This window comes from Glycine max, chromosome 16 (assembly GCF_000004515.6).
Source record: "Glycine max cultivar Williams 82 chromosome 16, Glycine_max_v4.0, whole genome shotgun sequence".
Taxonomy (NCBI): domain Eukaryota; kingdom Viridiplantae; phylum Streptophyta; class Magnoliopsida; order Fabales; family Fabaceae; genus Glycine; species Glycine max.
Genome location: NC_038252.2, coordinates 35,456,966 through 35,478,106, shown reverse-complemented (window position 1 = coordinate 35,478,106; position 21,141 = coordinate 35,456,966). Strand labels below are relative to the sequence as shown.

Sequence of the window (21,141 nt, the reverse complement as noted above, 5' to 3'; positions counted from 1 at the left end):
TGGTTTAATAATGAGTCTTCAAATTTAATCATTAATTAAATCAATCCTTTCATTACACGTGTGTTAAGTAAACAACAAAAAGTCTTGCATTATTAAATTCAAGGCTTCTATTACATGCAATTTGAAATTATAATTAATTTTAAATTATCAAATTTTTATTATTCAAAATAAAATAAAAGAAAAAAAATTATCTTCTAGACAAACCGTAGACAACTCCACCAAATCCATATCAAGGCCCCACTTTTTCAACAGGAACCATAGGCCACTCCATCAAAACCATGTCAAAGTTTTTTTATGATTGACAACAAATGTTGAGAGTTATGTCAAGCATTAAAAAAAATAGACTAAAATATATCATTTTCATTCCTATAAAATTTTAATATGTTACTTTTTTTTATCCTAAGTTAATTTTGGATGATCGATAATTATCATGTATTCTTAGATTTTTGTGTCATTTTAAGACATTTATGTGATGTATATCTCATGTTTTTTTATTGTCATGAACTAATCTTCTCTTAGAGTTTAATGTAATTGTTTCTTCTTCCATGTAATAACTACTTTTTTTTATTCAATAAACATTGTAATTGTTTCTCTTTTATGCCTAATATGTGTTTTTGGCTTGCACCAGTTTGCATGATTTTTCATTCAATTGTAATAGAAAAATTCCATTAAGTTGCGAATTGGATAGAACACCCAATAATTTTTATGTCTAGGGATATTTGAGCATCAATAAACACTTTGTCTTAATGCAAATTGTTTGATTATGCTAATCCAAAGGATTGATAGTTTAATCAAGGGATTTAGCTCTCTTCACTTAAGAAATTAAAGTTAAGATAATATGGTAGGTTAATGATAATATAATCTTTATTAAATATAAATGTGTAGTGATTACGTGATAGGAACTCCAATAAAATTAAACCCGAACAATTTTTTCATTGATTTAATCTCAATTTACTTTGCATACACGAGTGTTTGTTAAAATTCCCAAACAAAAAATTTTCCCTTAATTTTTTCTTTTATTTCCTTCCTTAATTTTCTTTATCTTTATGCATATTGTTATTTAGATGAATTTAGCTAATCTTAATTAATTTCAAATATTCATAGTGTAGAAATTTCTTTATCTTTATTCATAGTGTAGAAATATTGGTAGGAACCCAACTATGATCTCAATCTCAACCGGTCATAAAACCCAACGACTGTGATCTCCACTGCCACCACCGTTGCAAAACCCAATGAGCCCCAACTCACAACAAACCTCATTGTGAAATCCCACATGAAATTCAAATGTGAATCCAGCCATGAAACCTAGTGAAGCCAACCAAACATTGTTCTTTTCTCGATTTTGTGGTTTAATGTTTTGATATTAAGATTTTGTTGGTTCATATCTATTCTTTCATCTATTTTGTTTTCATTTAGTCCAACCACCAGGGAAAAAACGAAACACCATCAGTGGCACAGTGGTGGGATATGAGGAAAATGAAGGGTGATGGAGAGATAGATAAGAGAGAGAAGAAATGGGCAAATACAACATTGTTTTTATTTAAAAAAAACTTTTTTCCACGTATAATCTGTTAATTGATACGCTTACGTAATTTAAATGTTTAAATCACATAACAATTATCTAATTTTCCTCTCTTTTATTGCTTCTTTTGTGTTAGAACATTAGAAATTTAACTTCTTCTGAGTTTTTGTCCAATAAATGTTAAAGTTATCAAATTTATAGTATTTTTTAGTGTATTTTTTTTTATAGAATTACACAGTAGGAGGTCTGTAATATGGTTGAAGAACTGGAGCAGTTCGCTCAGCGCGTCAACAACCGTTCAACGCGAGGAGCCAACTTGGAGGTCATGCTTAGCGTGCATACGACGACTTAGTGCGCATCTACAGCTTAGCCTGTATGTGGCGGCTTAGTACGCATCTGCGGTTTAGCCTGCACCTTGCGGCTTAACGCACATTCACTTATGTCAGATGGACTTTGCATGTGCGCTTCGCGAGCACATGCTGGCTTAGCGCATGATCAATATCACAAAACATGATTGTGCTTCATTTTAAAGGAAAAAGAAAGGAAAAATCAAGCAATTCTTTAGTGGGACCAAAATTGAGAAGCTAAGACACGAGAGATGAGAGAAAATCTATTCACTTGGGACCCTTTCCTCCATTTTCTTTCACACCTCTTGCTTTCTTTTTGTATTAGTAACCCTCTCATGACAATGAGAGGCTAAATCACCCATTGTTGGGAGTTCAACTATTAAACACTCTTGATGTAATGATTCTAACTATTTATTTAATGTTATTTTAATATTATTGTCTTTTTCTGTGCTTAATATCATGTTTATAGCTTGATTACCTATTCTCATGTAGTGTTATAGGGTTTATGTATTGGAAAATGTTTATTTCCTATGAACTTGAAAAGAACATCTAGGTAATCCATGTTTAGGAATAGAATGATATTATTTTGCCTTATTTATTATACATCTTTATTCTTAAAGCAAATTATTTCATATAGCTCTTAAGGGATTAAGAGTGAAATTAGGTAATTCAAACTCTTTCACATGAGAAATCATGATTAGGGTATGTTACTGGATGAAGGTAATAATCAAAATAACGTTAAATAGTAAAAAACCCTTAATGTTGCATCAAGAGTAATTTTGATAGGTTGAGTCTCAACATATTCTGTAATTCTACTTCAACTGACAACCCACCTCTGAGTGTTTGTATTCTATCTCTTTAATGTACTATGCTTAATTATCTTCATTTATGTCAAATTTTATATTCCGTATCATTATTTGACAAATATCAATTTTAATTTATTGATTACTTAAAATTGAACATATACAAACTCTGGATACAGTTAAAGTCCTTGTAAACTCGATACTCGATCTTACTGTTTTATATACGGAAATTTATCGGGACCAATAAGCAGGTAAAAAATATGCTTTTTAACCCACAATATGAATGTAAACATGCGGTCGAAATGTGTATACTTATTTTATTCAAAAAACAAACATTTGGATAGCATACATACACGAATTCATGAAACCAAAAATTAAATAAAAAAAGCCAAACATAACAACAAATGAACGAGAGAAAAGAAAAAAAAAACAAACAAACCTGATCTTATAGAGCGCAAAAAGAACAAAGACCTGATCTTATAGCATCATAATCATCCATTGAAAAAATTGCGAAAAAACAATCTTTCTATGGGTTTCCCTTCACAGAATTCTCCTTGTATGCTAGTGCGTCTCTTCTTTTAAAATCCAACAACAACTTAGGATTCCATTATACCACGATCTCCTTGTCTTTAGACTTACAACTTCAATGACGTTATCTTTTACTAATATTTTATTTTTTCTCAATTGAATCACCATTACTCCAGTTTTCTGATGATCAATTTTGTAACTTTCAGATCCTCTATGATTTTTCTTTTTTCTCTCTCTAAAATATTTTAATTATTTTTATTTAAAAGAATCTTCTATAATTTTTCTTTTTTTCTTTTTTCTCAAAAATATTTTAAATGATCTTATCTTTTAGTAATATTTTTTTTCTCAATTGAATCACCATTACTACAGTTTTCTGATGCCAAGTCTTCTTGTAACTGTCAAATCTTCTGTAATTTTTCTCTTTTCTTTTTCTCAAAAAATATTTTAAATATTTTTATATAAAATATAAAAATAAACCCGAATAAAATTGGATATTTACATAAACATTAAAAAAAAAAACACAAATTTTTAGTTTACTGTGACTTGAACATCCTAACTTTCTTCCAACAAAGAACTAGACACACAGATATTGAAACAGCTTTTAAGAAAATCTACACAATCACCCAAAGCAAAGACTCCTTCAAAGCACTTCTTCAATTAGATGACTCCTGCTGCCTTCTTTCACCTGCTGCACCTTGGTTAACTTGTTCCACTTCTGCCCTTCCTGCCTCATAATTCATAGATGAATCTTCGGCCCATGCAAACCACAAATTCAAAATTAATGTGGCACTTTGCTTCAGTAAAAAATAGCATACCCAAAATAAAGTAAAAAAAAAAAATTGTAACTCATCTTGGACTGAAGTCTAAAACCACTAGGATAAAAAATACTCCACTTTTTTTTAAACAGTTCTTACAAAATGAAAAAAAAAACATATAGAAAAATATGTAAGCATGACCAAAACAAGTAAACAAATAACTGCGATTCATCTTGGAATCAAGTCTTAAGACTAACAGAAACATACATAATCATAATTTCGTTTGTTTCTCAAAACACTTCTTCCAAGATAAGAAAATCGAAAAACTGTTACAAGGCAAATATAATAAACAAATAGAGAGATAATAAATTTTAATATCGATACAAAATATCTTTGTCTAGCTGCAAAACTCAAGCAGAATGTGAAGAGTAACAAAAGAATTAGTCAGAGAAGTATGGTAAAAGAATAAAAATAAAAACTAGCATATCCCATTGCCGAGAGGCTCTTCGCTATGCGAAGGTACGAGGGAGGAATATTGTACGCAGTCTTACCCTTGCATATGCAAAGAGACTGTTTCCAGATTCGAATCCTTACAATCAACTAATTTAGAAATAAGTAAAATTTGCAAAAGGCATTGATCAAACAAAAGAAACCTCATGGAGACAACTAGAGCTACTATTCATTGCTATTTACCTTGTGAAGATTGATTCTCTGCTGGGTTGGTAAACCATGTCCCAACCATACCTTTAAACTTATCAACCACACCTTTCCCCGGACTATTCACATACATCTCTTGGTACTTTTTCTCTGTCACCACACTTTCACCTCCTAACCTTCTCTTCACTTCCTCTGACTCAGTTACCTTTCCCAGTATTCTTTGATGTTCCATTCTTCTCTCAGGATTATCCTCTCTCTTATGCACAGCATCAGAAACCACCTTTCTCACACCTTCTTCAGTAACTTCCACTGGGGGCAGTTCCTTCTTGTGCAGAGTCTCTGATATCACTTCAGAGAGAGCCCCGTCTTCATCACCAGGCCTCAGTTTGTCCACCAAATAGTCCTTCACAGAAACCCCCTTGTCCTGTTCCACACCCACACTACTAGTTTGATTTCCAGAAACTTTGGACTTCCAGCTTTGACTCCCGCTCGACTCGAGTGTGTCTTTCCCACTCACTTTTCTTTTCTTTTTAACCTTTTTTCTTTTTTGAATAATGACAATAAGCAAGTATTAGTCTTTAATTTATAAAAACAAAATACATAAAACTAGTTTTAATTCGATGTTAATAACCAATAAGAGTCCTTAACTCATTAGTTTGAGTGGTTCTGAATTCATCCTCTCAAATAAAATATCTTATTTGAATTTTGTGAAGGATAAAATAATATTAAGAGAAAAAATGAATACTCCACTTCAAATGATAAAAAAATATGACATTAATGATTATTAATTACATACACGACTCATTGTTAACCCATGAATCTAACACACTTAACTACAAGTAACAATTAGTAGTAAATAAGAGATGAATGAGACAAGTTGGTAATGAGAAAATATTTGATTATTGGAAGGAATAAATAAGTAGTATTTTCTTTAATTAAAATTAATAGTTTCATTTTTCACTACAATTTAATTTGATATTTTTTATAGTCTTTTTTTTTTTTTTAGTTAAGGGGGTAAATGTTTGTATGTCACATGAAAAATGTTCAACATTTGTCATTGTAACTTGTAAGTGTGGGGATATTACCGTCTTCGGAGTATTCAATTCACATTACTTGAATTGAAAGTTGCAGTTGATTATTTTTTCTGACAGGTTTCCTTCTCAAACTAGAAAACAGTTTATGGCACTGCTCTAGTGTTACTATACAAGTAAACTTTTCAGAGAATTAGGGACATATTATCTGTCCAAATTATGTAATAATACACTTAATATTTGACATAGAAGAGAGGTTTTAATGTTTTTAAAAGAATTTTGTCAACAAACGTATCAGGATTTGATTTATAGGTTATTAACTGTATTTGTACATAATAAATGCAAACTTTAAGGTGTGAATTATTGAGTCTCTTACATGTCCCTTTCCACTAGTAAAACACCAAAACCTTTTGGATTGAAGCATAAATAATGTAAATGCTCACCTACCTTGTTTTGAAATTCTACTTTTTATTAGAAAAATGGGGGTAACAATGATCAAACTCTAGACCACTTAGTGCCCGTTTGGTTTGGTGTTCATTGTTGTGAATGCACGTCAAATTGAAGCAAAAAATACTTGCTTTTGTGTCATTTTTAAAATTTTGACTCAAATTTCTTGGACAATGTGGATCATGGAGTTAGATTCAAACATGCTATTAATCATGCATGTTTTGATACCATGTCATGAACCAATTATATCCGCTATCTGAAAATATAATATCAGCTAAATTAGTATATTAGAAAAAAGCTAAATTAACACTAACTGATTACTGTCCATGTAAATGTAAATTGTTAAGCAATGAGAGATGTTACAGTGGACCCAATATAATATCTAATTCTAAACCAAAGGATGGAATTATATACCTAATATCTTTGTGCTTTTTTTATGTCTTCTAGAATGCATTGTCTGCATCAACTTGTACACAAATGTTGACTTGCAGTTAATAATTATTTTTGTCAAATGGAGGATTGTTGGTGTCTCTTGAACATTGTATCTTAGCTTCTATCTTTTGTCTATGCAGGAGGTAAGAATGATTTATGGCCGGATGATAACATTTTACAAGTAATTAATGCTTATATGAACCCAAAATGTCACCAAGCAGATTCAGATATTGTGCACAAGTAGGTTTGTCTTTTTTATTCATGGTTTCCACTCATAAAGATTGATTCTTAATACTGATTGAAATATATTCAATATACTCACTAATCCGAACATGCGAAAACTGAGTCAATTTACGTCTGGTATTGTTAACGCATCTCATTCTCTTTCTAGCCAAGAAAGGTCATGCCTTTCTGTTATGGTTCTTAATACTGACTAATGATCAGGTATAAATGTTATTTTCTGAAAACAGATATGAAGTCCATTTGAAACAGTTACTGATAGCACATGTTTTGTTAAAATTTAATTAAGCTTCTGAGATTCTTAATTGGAATTTTATTTTTAATGTAACCTGATGAATTAGATCTGGCATATAAATTGTATAGCACTGTTGTCAGCTACTTAAAATTTACTCATCTCTATAGGGGTCTTGCTCAATATCCGTTTCAACGTACTAAACTCCAGCAGATATGTGTTGGATTCTTTGAGTGGCCTTCAGAGAAAACAGGTTCTTCGTCTTCTTTGACATATTCTAATAGAACAATTCATACCTCCAGTGGAATAATTTATTATAGTAACATGTCTTAACAACTAATTTATTTTGTGGTTTGGGGGTGGCCTGGGTGCACAACTGTGAGCACTTACTACTAAGTAAAGACTATTTTGTTCATTGGTCATGTAATGATTTCTTAGTGATTTGAATTATAAATTTGAGCTGTGCTATGTCTGTGCTGGACTTTTCATAGTTATTTTGTGTTGCTAATTTACATTTCATTAAATAGATGGGTATATCCTTCCAAGTATAGCTGAAAGAAATTTACGACGATTTGCCAATTTGCGTTTAACTTCATCTGAAGTTGGAATGAACCTTCCTTTACATGAGGTACTGCTAACCCTTTCCATTCCCTAATTAACATTTCATTTCATGTGTATTAATAAAAGATTAAAAGTTAAAAAAGTGTATAATGTTATACACAATATTGCTACTGGATGGTGTTGCTTGAATTTGCCTGTTATTTCTAGTTTCTGCACACCATGTGCTTAAGCCAATTTTATATAATGAAACTTTTGCTTATAAGAAATATTACATACAAAATTAATTTTTTCATATCCAAATAATAAAACTACTTTCAATAAGCTAGTGTAATCAAACAAAACTAATAAGAAGTGTGATACCTGGGCCAATAAACGAGCATTCCAATCTTGATTTTCAGAAACATTGCATTCCATGAGATATTATCTGGTTTGAGCAACAGCTGGATTACCTTTCCAGTAAGCATAAGGCTCTCTGTTCAGCCATGGTATCCTCGTAGTGCCTTCTTTCAACTCTCCCAACAAAATATGCCATGGCTTTATATTAATCTCTGCCCTGTGCACCACACATGCAATACTTTTTACTTGTTTAAAAATTAAGGTCCCGTTAGAGCTGATTGTGAATTTTCAATTTTCCGTTTCAAAATATAATTTCAAAATACAAACATGTTCAACAAAAATTGCACTAAGTTAATTTTTTACATTATGGATTATCTAATTCAAAATTTACAAGAAGAATAGGCAGATCGAGATATATATTATTGAAGTGTAGGAAGAATCAGGGAAGACAATGTCCAAGGTAGCATCATTTCCACAATACCGAAACAAGGGAGTTGGTTGCTCAACATTAGGGCCATTGTAAGCTCCAAATCAGGTATCTTGCCAGGGTACCTTCTCAACAATTGTAGAATCCCCCATATGCTAAAAACATCCCTTGTTTGATAGGGCCTTGAGTAAGTCTCCAAATAAGCCCTACCCTTTAATATTATCAACCTAAAATAATTCTTACAAGTTATAAAGTTGATTTGATGATAAAAAAAAAAAAACACAGATGGGTTTGAATCTTTTTTTTTTCTCTAACAAAAACTAATAACTAATATTGACCGATAAAAAAAAACCTAAAATTTGCCGTTTGCTTTGCCCTCTCCACCATGTCTTGCGTGATGCCCGTACGGGCCCAAGGCCTCAAATCCTCGTGGATCCAACGGAAGTAATCTGGACACGTGGCGGTGGCTGGAGTGCTCTGATGGTCTTGTAGGTTTGTGGGGCATGTTCCGGTGAGGTTGTATGCGGTGCAGTTCAACGGGGCTATTGGCTTCCGGATGGAGACTGTGAAAGGACTCGTGCCATATGGCGTGGTGCTTTGTGCTGATTTGGAAGATGATGCACCGGAAAACATACGCTACATGTACACCACGTGCCACACAATGACCACAAATATTCAAACAAACCATGCATGCATCATCAAATAAAAACAACACCCACGTAGCTCCAGAGTTTAACTAGAAAAACGTATATACAGTGCTGTAATTTGCATGGGAACGTAAGCTTTGAAATGGTTAAAATTAAGAAGCTAGAGAGAAGTGAGAATAAAACAAGAGTGCCGTTAAAATAGCATTATTTAATGAATAATGTAAGGGTACAACAGTGACAAAATTATGGGTCCAAGATAATTCTACGTGCATGAAACTACAAGGCTCACGATCCCATAAAGTCAAGAATTCGTTGGTCCCTTCTTTGGGATGTGTGTAAAGTTTGAAGGACATGTGATTTACAAAGACTTCTTACAACTCACAACCTTTGGAATTTCTCTATGCCTGGTTAACCCACAATTTCTGGCGCCTGTTGCGGTTAGGAACATAGGCTAGCAAAAACACTAATCATTTCAAGAGAAATGTTAACACACTTTTCTAATATATTATTTTTTATTTTAAAATTTATTAAAATAAAAAAAATTCAGCTGATCTCATATTTTATTTAGCAAATTTTTCTCATATATTAAGTCTTAATTAGGTTTTTAAAATTATAAAGCTAAAACTAAAATGTTTTACTAAATGTATTTTAAAGTAAATTTTATACACAAAAATATTATGATTTTATAAAAATATTACTTCAAATAAAAAGTCTTATAATTTAATACTAATTTCCAACTATATAAAAAATTTAAAATGTAATGTTGAATCTTTCCTGAGTCGTCCGACAATAAAAAAAACTTGAATCCTTATTCAATTGTCTTCAAGTTTTAGTCAAATTGTTTGGTCAAGGGAGACATATTGAGCCCTCCTAACTATAAGCTACCCTGAGGGTTTCTATCTTTCTTCTTCTTCTTTTTTTGTTTCCCACTTAATTTTTTACTTTGGCAGCAAGGGTTAAACCTACCACATCTACATGACTATGTCTTACTTTCCAATGAGTTACACCTAAATAGCTAACATATTCCTCTTGCTCACGCACACTATATTTCGTAAACTTTTCACGATCATCTTTATATTATCAAATTCATTTAATTAATATACAATTATCTTAATATTATAAGCAAGTCTCTGTATAATCATGTAGTGTTTCTAAATTGAATGAGTCTAAATCACACACTCCTGAAAAAAAAGTCATATTGTCAAAATATCCGTAAAAAGATAGAAATACTATGTTATGGGCAAGATTTTGATATACTATAACCTTAATTTTTACAATAAACCTGAATGTCTAAATATCATAACTCTGAATATGTTTGTCGGTAGCAACTTACTGCGTGCGACTTTAACTTGTGAATAATTAATGGGTAAAAGAGTAAGTGAGAAACGTTTTTAATGGCCACACGAATATAGTTGGCTAAGCGACGAAATGACAATGTGTTAATTTTGTCGTGTCCTCAACCATGCGTATGCCTCAGGCCGAGGGAATTCTCACACACCATTCCTAACAATTTCTAAGGAATTCCACAACGTGTCTATGCTTCAGACAACAATAACGTACCAAATAAACAAGTAGCATCTAATAACGTTAAAATAAGCACACGCATATATCGAGCCAACCAACGTTGGAGGTAGAAGAACAACAATAATATCAATATTTAATTTCATTTAGTATTAATTTATTAGGATCTCGACGTAAAATAATAATTTATTAGAAAATAAACATAAAATTTGAGTATTTATTAAGGATAAAAACATATTTAATTTCATTTAGTGTTTAATAGTGTTTTGGTCTATGTTTTTTTTTGTTTTTTTATAGTTATTTCTTTTCAAATTTGATGACATTGTCATTGGGTCCTTCTACCCTTCACATCAGCAAATTGGACACTAAAGAGACTCGGTCAGAAACAAATAACTACTAGGGGTACAATAACATGAGAGGATTTAACACTTTTGGAGTAGGAAAACAGTTAAGTGGGAGCATTGACTTTGTGATTGTGAGAAGGGTAGATAGATAGTAGTAACATTGAGCTTCCAAAAAAAATAAAATTGTGTGTGTGTGTTTCTGCTTAGAGTCTTAGTATTGTTCAAAGGATTTTGTTTTGAGACAAGAAAATCACTGAAAGATTATGGATGTGAAAAATGGCAGCAAATGGCTTTGGTAGTACACAATGGTTGCAGAGTGCCAAAGAAGCAAAGCAAAACCTGTTTCAAAAGCACCCGGGTCAGACAGTCACAGAGTGGAAAAATGGCTCCACGCAAACCAGTTGATGAAAACAAAAAAAAAAAAATTGGTACTTCTTTTTCTTCTAAAGTTATCATGTCATTATTATTATTTTAAAAATCAAATTACCACAAAAAGGGTGTTTTTATGAGGCACTTTTTGAAAATGAATTAATTAATAAATAATGTAGTTAGAAACCGGGTCTTCACGACACTAAAGACACTCGGTTGATAGCACTTGCATAAACTTTTGTTCCTTGCATCATCTCATGTGTCTCCATTCTCCATTCTCTGCTTCCACTAACGATTAAACCTCATTGATTAGGGTTCAATGATTTTTCAATGAATAAAATTAATTTTAAATTCTTGATTCTAACAGCTCACGTATAGTCTGTTGAATCAAATGGATTAGACTCTTGATATTATTAAAGTATATATTACAACATATAACAAAATTAAAAATTGATTCTTTGTGTAAAATAAATAAATCTAATTAATTATGCTTGTTATGTTATTATATCATTTTTCCGGTGTGGAGTAACATCAAAATCAAAGTAACAAAGTTACTTGCATGTTACTCTAACCATAATTCCAGCTAAGTCGAATATGGTTTCATGTTTTGTTAAACAATTTAGATTTCCTTATCAAAGTATATCTGTCTTTTACACAAGTTTTTTCACTTTATTTTATTTCTCCCAGAATCAATTGTAGTGTTATTCATACTATTAAATTATTAGTCCGATAACTACCATGTCGATCATTGTTAATTTTATTTCCACCATTGTTCGGAGTACGTATATACTATTTACTTTACGATTAAACGTGTTACTTGCAGATAAAAACTCTTTATAATGAAGTACAATTGTTTATATCTACAACAATTATATTGAGTCAATTAAACACTCATCAAACGCAGAAAAGCTTTACTTTAACATTAGATAGAGGCTCATACCAATCATGGCGGTAGTTATAATTACACACATCAGCAACTGTAAAAGATCTTGCACGGCCACAGAAAAAAAAAATGCTTGATGCACATCTGATAAACTCACTCAAGGTATATGTATTAATAGTTTAAAAGAGAGATGAATATTACATGATAAAAATATAAAATAATTGTTTTGTTTTGGAAGAGTACACATATATATGCCCAAATATTGTAGATTCAAAGTTCAAACATTTTGGGCCTATAGCTAGACCATCCTCCTAGTCATAGCCATCTGAATTGGATCGACCCCACCCCAAGGTTTGTGTTGCATCACCTGCATGCTTTCACCTACTTTTAGAACGTCAATGTAGCTTTTAAACTATGGCCACAGTAGTTGTTATAGTTTTCTCGTGACTTCCTGTATTGGAAAATACTAGGGACAGATATAATTGATACAGGCATAATTAATTATTGTCATGTTGCAATTACGAAGACTCCTCAAAGAATATGTTTAGTAAATCATGATCAAGTAGAAATTGCAATGGCAAACTGTTTTTTAAAATCTTATTAGTCAGTGGTAGATCACCCGCGTTTAAACCCAAATTTAGTTATATCCTGGTATGTAATATTTTCCATTTAATTTAGTGCTCTGTTTGGAAATTTGCGTGTCGAATTGTTTTTTATACGTACCTACTTAACACTCTTTGGCCAAATAGCACTGTTCATGGAGGAATCTGTCCTGAAAGGAGTATAGAACCAGAAACAAAAAGCGTGGTGGTATCTATCATTCTGAAAAGGAGAAAAAGGCGGGATACGTACAATAGTAGGACTGTGACACTACTAGAAAAATCTATGCACCTTTCATGTAATGTCCCTAAATTTATGAACAAAAGATTCAGGTGTCGTTTATTGAATTTGTTTTACATGGAGTGTAAAGTCATATCCAATACTAAGTGTATGTTTATATAATTCTTTTTAGAATAAATACTCTTCTTTATTTACAACTGATAAAAATGTTATTACATTAATTTTTAAAATAAGCTAAATGAAGCATGTTTCATAAGAAATTAACTTTTACTGTAATTGTTACATTTTTTATAACAAAGAAAGATGGGTGAAGACGGTGAAGGAAAAAAAATGAAGATAATGTCTATGTTGTTCAAATAACAGTATTAATTGTATTAAAATAGTTAATATTAAAAAATATATTAGTAAATATAACATTGTTGTGTTGGTGCTATTTATTGTACATCAAAATATGTAAAAATAATAATTAACTTAATTGTAATTTGTATAATTGGTATGGTTTGTTGTTTTATCTATCCTGGATTTTGTTGTATCACACATATAATCACTTATATATGGGGCTATTATTGTCCTTTGCAGTTGTGTGTTGTGGTCATGATTCTTTTCTTTTTAGTCATTTTTCCATTTCTGGTTAAGGAAGGTAAAGAGAGTGAGATGCCACCACCATGGAAGTTGCTTGAGCTATTCAGATGATGACGACTCCACTTTTTCCTTTGAGTCAGATTGCTGCACAGTGTAGAGATGGCATTGCGCCACGAGTGGCAGAGATTTGTGTCACTCTTGCTGAAAAAGAAAGAAGTGGGGAGGGGATGTGCAAGTTAAGGGAGCAAGAAGAAAGACTGGAAAGGGATGGAGGGTGACAATGGTCTAAATGGAAACATGGTTTTGTTTATTAAAATATACACGGAATAAAGGGGTTGTAAAATAATTAAATTGAAACGAAATCAAGATTATATTGGGTGTATATTCAATAATTAAAATAAAATCATTTTCTCATTACCTTGTTTTACACTCCTTTATTATAACAATAATAGAATTGTATCTCGGTTGCATTTTACTTTACATCCCTTTTATTATAATAACGAAAATACAGTTTTGTAGTAAAAAAATTATGTCCCCAACAATGTCACAAAAATATGATTCTATTATATATTTGTATAACAAAATTATTTTTCCATTAAAAAAAATACTTCTGAAATTTCCTAATTTTCTACCCACATGGGTATTGTGAATAACATTGATGGCACGCAGTGATAATAGTAACTCCACTGATATATTTATATAAAATCCTGCTCTGTACGATAAACAAATTTTGAAATTTTTCACCCATAAATGGTGTCCTTTAGATGTCCACACATAGGTCCTTCTAGACTTGAATGACAAATTGAAAGGTACCAAAAAAAAGGTTTTGATATAATAATAACATGCTAAAAGCTAGGTTAATTTGTGTATTGTGAATTATTGATTTTGTTTATTATACATCCTTTTTCTTCTTTTTTGTCAAAATTTTAATTATTTAGCAGTTTTACGCTGACAAAATATTTGTAATACCTTAAAATTTTATCACATGATTTTTAGGTCATAACCCAAGTGAGAAATCATATGATTATTACATCGTTTAACAGTGATTTTTTTTTATGAAAGTGACTAAGCAATGACAAACAGAAATATAGATTAAGACCGCCCAAAAGATAATTGAGATACTAATAATAAAATTCGTAGAAGGATGAAGAACTAATAGTTGATAAAATTCAAATTCTTAACCATTCATTTAAAGAGTTATAATCTATCACTCTATTCAGACCAATCAGTACTAAAGAACAATTTATATATATTAACCAAAAATAATGAAAGCTGGCTACACTGGTTTTCAATGGGAAGAGTCCGAGAGACCACTTCCAGCATTAAAATTTTGTACAAAACAGAATACATAAATTAATGACACATTCCATATTGGTGTGTAGCGCAACATCCTTATTACAAACTAAACACGCATTAAGCATCAAAATACACTCATTTAAATTATTTCTTGCAAGCATTAAGAAAAATACTACTACTTAGTATTGCGGGAATGGAGCAACGGCAGGTTCATCTGAGAGATCTACATCATCAAAAGGTTGTGGAGAAATTGAAGAGAGTGCACAGGTTCTGCAGCCACCATACCTGAGCTTTTGATCTCACCCATTTGTCGACCAGCATTTGCACAATTTGGGAAGAAACACACCTGTGCATACATGAAAGACAAAACTTATAATTTATTAGACAATTTATAATCATATATTATTTTGTGTGTTCAGTTCTGAAAATGTTTTTCAGATGCGTATTCATAAAAGATAAAAATAATTACAAAACAAAAGTAATTACATACAATATTAGATCAATTTGTTTTTGTTACAATATAATTCATGCATTCAATGATAAAAATTAGAATTATTTTTAGTTAATTAGCAATGTAAAAATTGATTTTGTGTTATAGTTTTTTATTTTTAAATCACAAGTATGTTTTTATTAAAGATAATCTATTTGTTCAATAGAAATAGAATTATATAGATGATAGTTTTGTATATATATAAATATTCAATGTAATTATATAATTAAAAAATGAAGGAAAAAATGAAGATAATGTCTATGTTGTTCAAATAACAGTATTAATTGTATTAAAATAGTTAATATTAAAAAATATATTAGTAAATATAACATTGTTGTGTTGGTGCTATTTATTGTACATCAAAATATGTAAAAATAATAATTAACTTGTAATTTGTATAGTTGGTATGGGTTGTTTTATCTATCCTGGATTTTGTTGTATCACACATATAATCATTTATATATATATATATATATATATATATATATATGGGCTTCTATTGTCACTATCAAAAATACTATTGAGACTACCAAAGCATTTGAAATTACTTGGTTATCCTTAGTTCCATTTCCCCACACCTCCTATCCTTCCCCTCTTTACGTTCAGCTACTATCCCTCTTTACATCCAAAAACAGAATTTAAATAAGGCTCTCAAATTTGAAAAAAAAAAAAAAAAGATAGCATTGACTACAAATTGATCAACCTGCCAACACAATGATAAAACATCGGAGTATTCTAAGCAACACTAAACAGTGATAATACCTGAGCGAAAAGATTGAAGTTTGAACCACACATGATCAAGGAAATGAAAATAGGCATACCGCCATGATCTACAAATCAGCAAAGGAGCAATCACTATCAAGAATCCCACAACAAATCCAATTGATGCACTGACATAAAACCAATTCACTTCATGCTCATCACTTCCTTCATAACTATGAGTTTTCCCATTGGAGCTGCAATTTATGGGCAGTGGTGGACCACATAGATTGTTGCCAATAAAGTTGGAGGCTTCAAAGGTTTGCAATTGAGTTCCTGTTGGAATTTTTCCTTTCAAATGATTATAAGACAAGTCCAGCATGCTTAGAAAGCTCAAATTTGAAATGGTTGGAGGGATTTCACCAGAAAGTTGATTCCTCGAAAAATCAATGGACTGTAACGATCCCATATTACCAATACCTTCTGGAATAGGACCAATCAATTGGTTGTGGGACAAGTTCAAAAAGTGCAATCCATTTAGATCTGTGATTTCTCTAGGTATTTGTCCTAATAATTTGTTACTTGACAGATCAATGCTTGTTACCAAACCCAGAATGTTTCGGTACTCATCTCCTCTTCCTTTCAGCCATAGTAGCACACTAACCATACCTAATCCCGAAATGTATTCTGTATAATTCGGTGGTTGAGAATAGATACGGGGATATGTACTTCGATTCACTAGTGTCATGGCACTCAAGTTACTGAAACAGCTCGGTATATTGCCAGACAAATTGTTTTTTGCAAGGTCTAAAACCTGAAGAAGACTCATCTGACATATTTCATTTGGAATGTGACCGGAAAAACTGTTTGATATAAGGCGGAGGATTTTCATATTTGAGAGTTTTTCTCCAACCCATGGTGGAATACTTCCTGAAAGATTATTTTCTCCAAGATCCAAGGATATCAATTGGCCAGTCTTCTTCAAACTGGTAGGAAATATTCCTGAGAGTGTGTTGTTACGAATTTGTAAAGACTGCAGGTCTGCCAAGGAACCCATGGATGGGGGGAAGTTCCCAACAAAATGGTTGCTTTGTAAATTCACTTCCACTAGAAATGGCCAATTAATCCAACAATCAGGTATTTCTCCTGACAGATTATTTGATGCAAGATTGAGAAATTGTAATTGCATTGGCTTGTCCTGATTGTTACATAAAAAATCTTGCATGGATTCAGAGAATGAATTGGTTGAAAGGTCTAACCCATACACAGCATTTGAAAGATAGGGCAATTTACCACGTAAGTGATTTGTGCTTAGATCAACAATTTGGTTAGATATTGGATTTTTTAATGTAGTCACAAGCTCCCCATGGATATGATTATGAGAGAGGTTAAAATGCAAAACCTGAGAAAGTGCTTCCCACATCTGTGTTGGAATAGAATCAATAATCCCTGTGTTAGACATGTCTAAATATGTAAGTTTGTTTTGTGACTGAATCCACGATGGAAAGCTGGGACCTAACTGCCATGATCTCACATCCAAATTGGTAAGCTGAAAACTAGGAAGCCAATTGGAACCAACTTTTAAAGTTAAATTGTTCTCTGATGCAAAGAATCTCTCCAAGCTTGTAAGATTTGCAAGATCATCTTCCTTGACAACTCCTTGAAAATTATTGCCATCAATATAAAGATATGACAATTTAGAGAGTGATCCAAGACTTTCAAATGGATTTCCACTGAATTTATTAAAAGAGAGATAGAGATATTTTAAATTTATCTCCCTTAAGTTGCGGAGATTACCCAAAAAAGTCGGAATTGTTCCTTCAAGTTGATTATGTGATAAATCAAGTTCAACAAGAGAAGTCAAATTTCCCAAAGAAGTTGGAATGGTTCCTTCAAGTTGATTATATGACAAATCAAGTTCAACAAGAGAAGTCAAATTTTCCAGGGCATCAGAAATAGTCCCATGCAAGTTGCTGGAACTTAGGTCCAAAGACTTGAGACGATGAAGACCGTATAAGCAATCAGGTATAGAAGATGAGAATGAATTTTCAGACAAGTCAAGATTTTGAAGAAGTGTGAGGTTTCGAATACCACCAGGAATCGGACCTTGGATTTCATTACCCGGTAATTGAAGAGAAACAAGTTTCTTCAATTTGAATATCCACTTGGGGACAAAAGAAATGGCAGGGGAATAACTAGTAACGGAAAGATGGAGAGTTTGCAGAGATGAGAAGTTGAGCAAGGATGGTTCATTATAGTGAGGGAGTGTGCAGTTTGACAAATATAGGCGGGTCAAAGAAGGAAGAGATTGGAGAGTGTGTAGCCAATGAAATGCTTTGGATAGGTTTGCATTACTCAAATGAAGATATTCAAGCTTCCACATACTTGATACCCATTCTACATTTTCAGCAAACAGAGGTTCGACAACAGAATGACCTCCAAGGCCAAGATAGACCAAATTGGAGAGATTCCCAATCTGAGATGGAATCTTCCCCATGAATCCATTACCAGAGAGGTCGAGGTGAGTCAAGGAGGTCATTGCACAAAGGAAAGAAGGAATTGACATACCTTCTCCAAGGAATTCATTGCCGCTCAAGTCAAGATATCGAAGCTTAGAGAGATTCCCGATCTGAGAGGGTACTGTTCCGTTGGCAACAACAGAACTCAGGTCAAGATACACCAAATTTGAGAGATTCCCAATCTGAGGAGGAATCTTCCCGTGGATTCCAGTATCAGAGAGGTCTAGGTGAGTCAAGGAGCTCATTGCACAAAGGAAAGAAGAAATTGCCATACCTTCTCCAAGTAAATCATTGAAGCTCAAGTCAAGATATCGAAGCTTAGAGAGATTCCCGATCTGAGGAGGAATCTTCCCCATGAATCCAGTAAGAGAGAGGTCGAGGTGAGTCAAGGAAGTCATTGTCCCAAGGAAAGAAGGAATTGACATACCAGCTCCAAAAAATATATTGCCGCTCAAGTCCAAGTAATTCAAATGTTTTAAATCAGCCAAACAAGGACTTATCTCTCCACCAAAGCTCCATCTCCGATAAGATTCCCAATCGTGGTCGTCATTGAAAGGAGAATGTGAAGAGTTGAGGTGAAGCTGAAGAACGTGGGAAGTGACGCTGTGGCAGAGGACTCCATACCAGTGGCAACAGTTGGTATTATTCTGATTCCAAGACCAAAGCCTATTTGAAGGATCTATGAGATTATTCTTAAACTTCAAAAGTGTCTCACGCTCACTTGGGATGCACACACTCTCTCTGCATGGTAAGCTCAACAACCAAAGCTGGACAAAGACAAGAATATAAATGGAGGAGGAATTCATGATCACACAAGGATATACAGAAAACAAGTGTAGTTGTTGGTTCTGCATATAAATCATCAAACTTCTATTATTTATACTGCTGCCCTGCCTGCTTTTTTCTTCACTTTCATTATTTTTTTTACCTTTTTTATTATTGTGCCAAATACTAAAATATTCTTCACTTCTTAGAATACGAAAAATTATACATTTACTGTATCCAATTCTCCCGAATTAATTCTTAGAATACGAAAAATTATACATTTACTGTATCTATCTCCATTTTTAAAATTCCTATGTACACTAAATTCATAAAAAAAATCAAAATTAATAACAAAGAAATATGATTTGTTCTTGTACTCAATACTAAAATAAGAAACATTCTTTTTGGTACAATTTTTTTTACAAAAATAATGTAAAAGAAAATTGTCTTCTAACATTATTGTGCTCATATGAAGTTTCCTATCATTGACAACAAATGTACTATTTTAGGATATCCCAACCCATAGCCCACACCATTAGGTCCAGCTCAAGGTTTTCCATTTATTCATCTTGAACCTTTGAACACTCCACAAAGTCCAGTCATGTTATGGTCTTCTTCAACTTTAAACATAGGGCAATGCATTACCTTCCTATCAAGCTTCCTATCATTCATAACAAATGTTGCGAGCTAGTTAAGTCAAGCAAGAAAAAAAAATATAATTGATGAATAAATCAATTATAGGAAGAGGGTGTACTTTAAAGACTATTTCGGATAAAAAAAAATCTATAAAAAAAGATTATTTCATTCCAAGCTAACTATTTAATTTTGATCAATTTTTCAATTCACAAAATAATATTCTCTTATATATGAAAAAAAGATTAGATTTAATTGTCATCAATTGGAAAGGTTGTTGTATTATATATTTCTAATTGTATTTAAACTTGAACATTATTTTCTTTATCGTATAAAAATTAATTAGTTGTATAAAAAGAAGTGTGAAAAAGAATATATATTAACTTTTTTTCTCAAAAAAATCAGTATCATATTTTATATTTTTTATAGGTTATCAACTTAAATAAGAGGAGAAACATAATTTTAATTTTTAAATAATTGCAAGTGCCAAATTTAAACAATCATAAAAATACTCACCTTTAATATAATATTCTAAAAAACAAATTCATACGATAACTTAAACAATCTACAAAGAAATATAATTTATTCTTGTGCCAAATACTAAAATAAGAAACATTTTTTTATTTTAGTTTACCGTATAGAATTTCTTAAATCAATGAAAATTTTGATTTAAGAAATTATTAATAATTTTTTAATATTTTGAGTAGTTTAGTTACATAAAAGGTAATTAAATTTAGTTTAATTCTTCTTCAAATTTTAACTATTATTTAAATTAGTTCTTTCGTTACACTTGTGTTAAGTAAATAACAAAAAGTTTTGCATTATAAAATTCAAATATTCTATTACTAGCAATTTTAACCCATAATTAATTTTAAACTATCAAAATTTTATTATTCAAAATAAAAGAAATGAAAAACAAAATTTTCTCCTGACAAACAGTTGGCCACTCCACCAAATCCATATCAAGGTCCCCACTTTTCCAACTTGAACCATAGACTACTCCATGAAGTCCATGTCAAGGTCCTCCATATAGGACACTATATTACCTTCATATCAATTTCCCTATCATTGACAACAAATTTTTAGAATTAAGCAATGAAAAAATTATAAATGATGAATACATCAATTATAGGAAAATGATCTAAATTTAAAGACTATTTCGGTTAAAAAAATCTATATAAAAAAGACTATTTCGTTCCAATCTAGCTATTTAATTTTGATCCATTTTTTAATTT

At 31.7% G+C, this 21,141-nt stretch overlaps 2 protein-coding genes and 1 long non-coding RNA gene across 3 annotated transcripts; 1 reads left to right on the top strand and 2 right to left on the bottom strand.

Annotated features, from left to right (window-relative positions):
- Positions 1–3,725: 3,725 nt before the first annotated feature.
- On the bottom strand, positions 3,726–8,963 carry LOC102660061 (uncharacterized). The gene is made up of 4 exons (XM_026126182.2): positions 8,671–8,963; positions 7,916–8,545; positions 4,649–5,154; positions 3,726–3,948 (listed from the first exon to the last, which is right to left on the bottom strand). Exons 2-4 carry the CDS (start codon positions 8,017–8,019, stop codon positions 3,854–3,856), a joined length of 705 nt encoding a protein of 234 aa, XP_025981967.1. The 5' UTR covers positions 8,020–8,545; positions 8,671–8,963; the 3' UTR covers positions 3,726–3,853.
- Positions 6,543–7,622, top strand: LOC106796539 (uncharacterized). Its single transcript, XR_005889074.1, has 3 exons — positions 6,543–6,762; positions 7,165–7,247; positions 7,522–7,622. It is a non-coding gene; the product is annotated as an uncharacterized lncRNA (long non-coding RNA).
- A 5,773-nt stretch (positions 8,964–14,736) lies between the features above and the next one.
- Positions 14,737–19,344, bottom strand: LOC100801973 (receptor-like protein EIX1). The gene is made up of 3 exons (XM_041010594.1): positions 18,807–19,344; positions 16,053–18,497; positions 14,737–15,146 (listed from the first exon to the last, which is right to left on the bottom strand). The coding sequence occupies exons 1-3, from the start codon at positions 19,312–19,314 to the stop codon at positions 15,100–15,102; spliced, it is 3,000 nt and encodes a 999-aa protein (XP_040866528.1). The 5' UTR covers positions 19,315–19,344; the 3' UTR covers positions 14,737–15,099.
- Between the last annotated feature and the right edge of the window lie 1,797 nt (positions 19,345–21,141).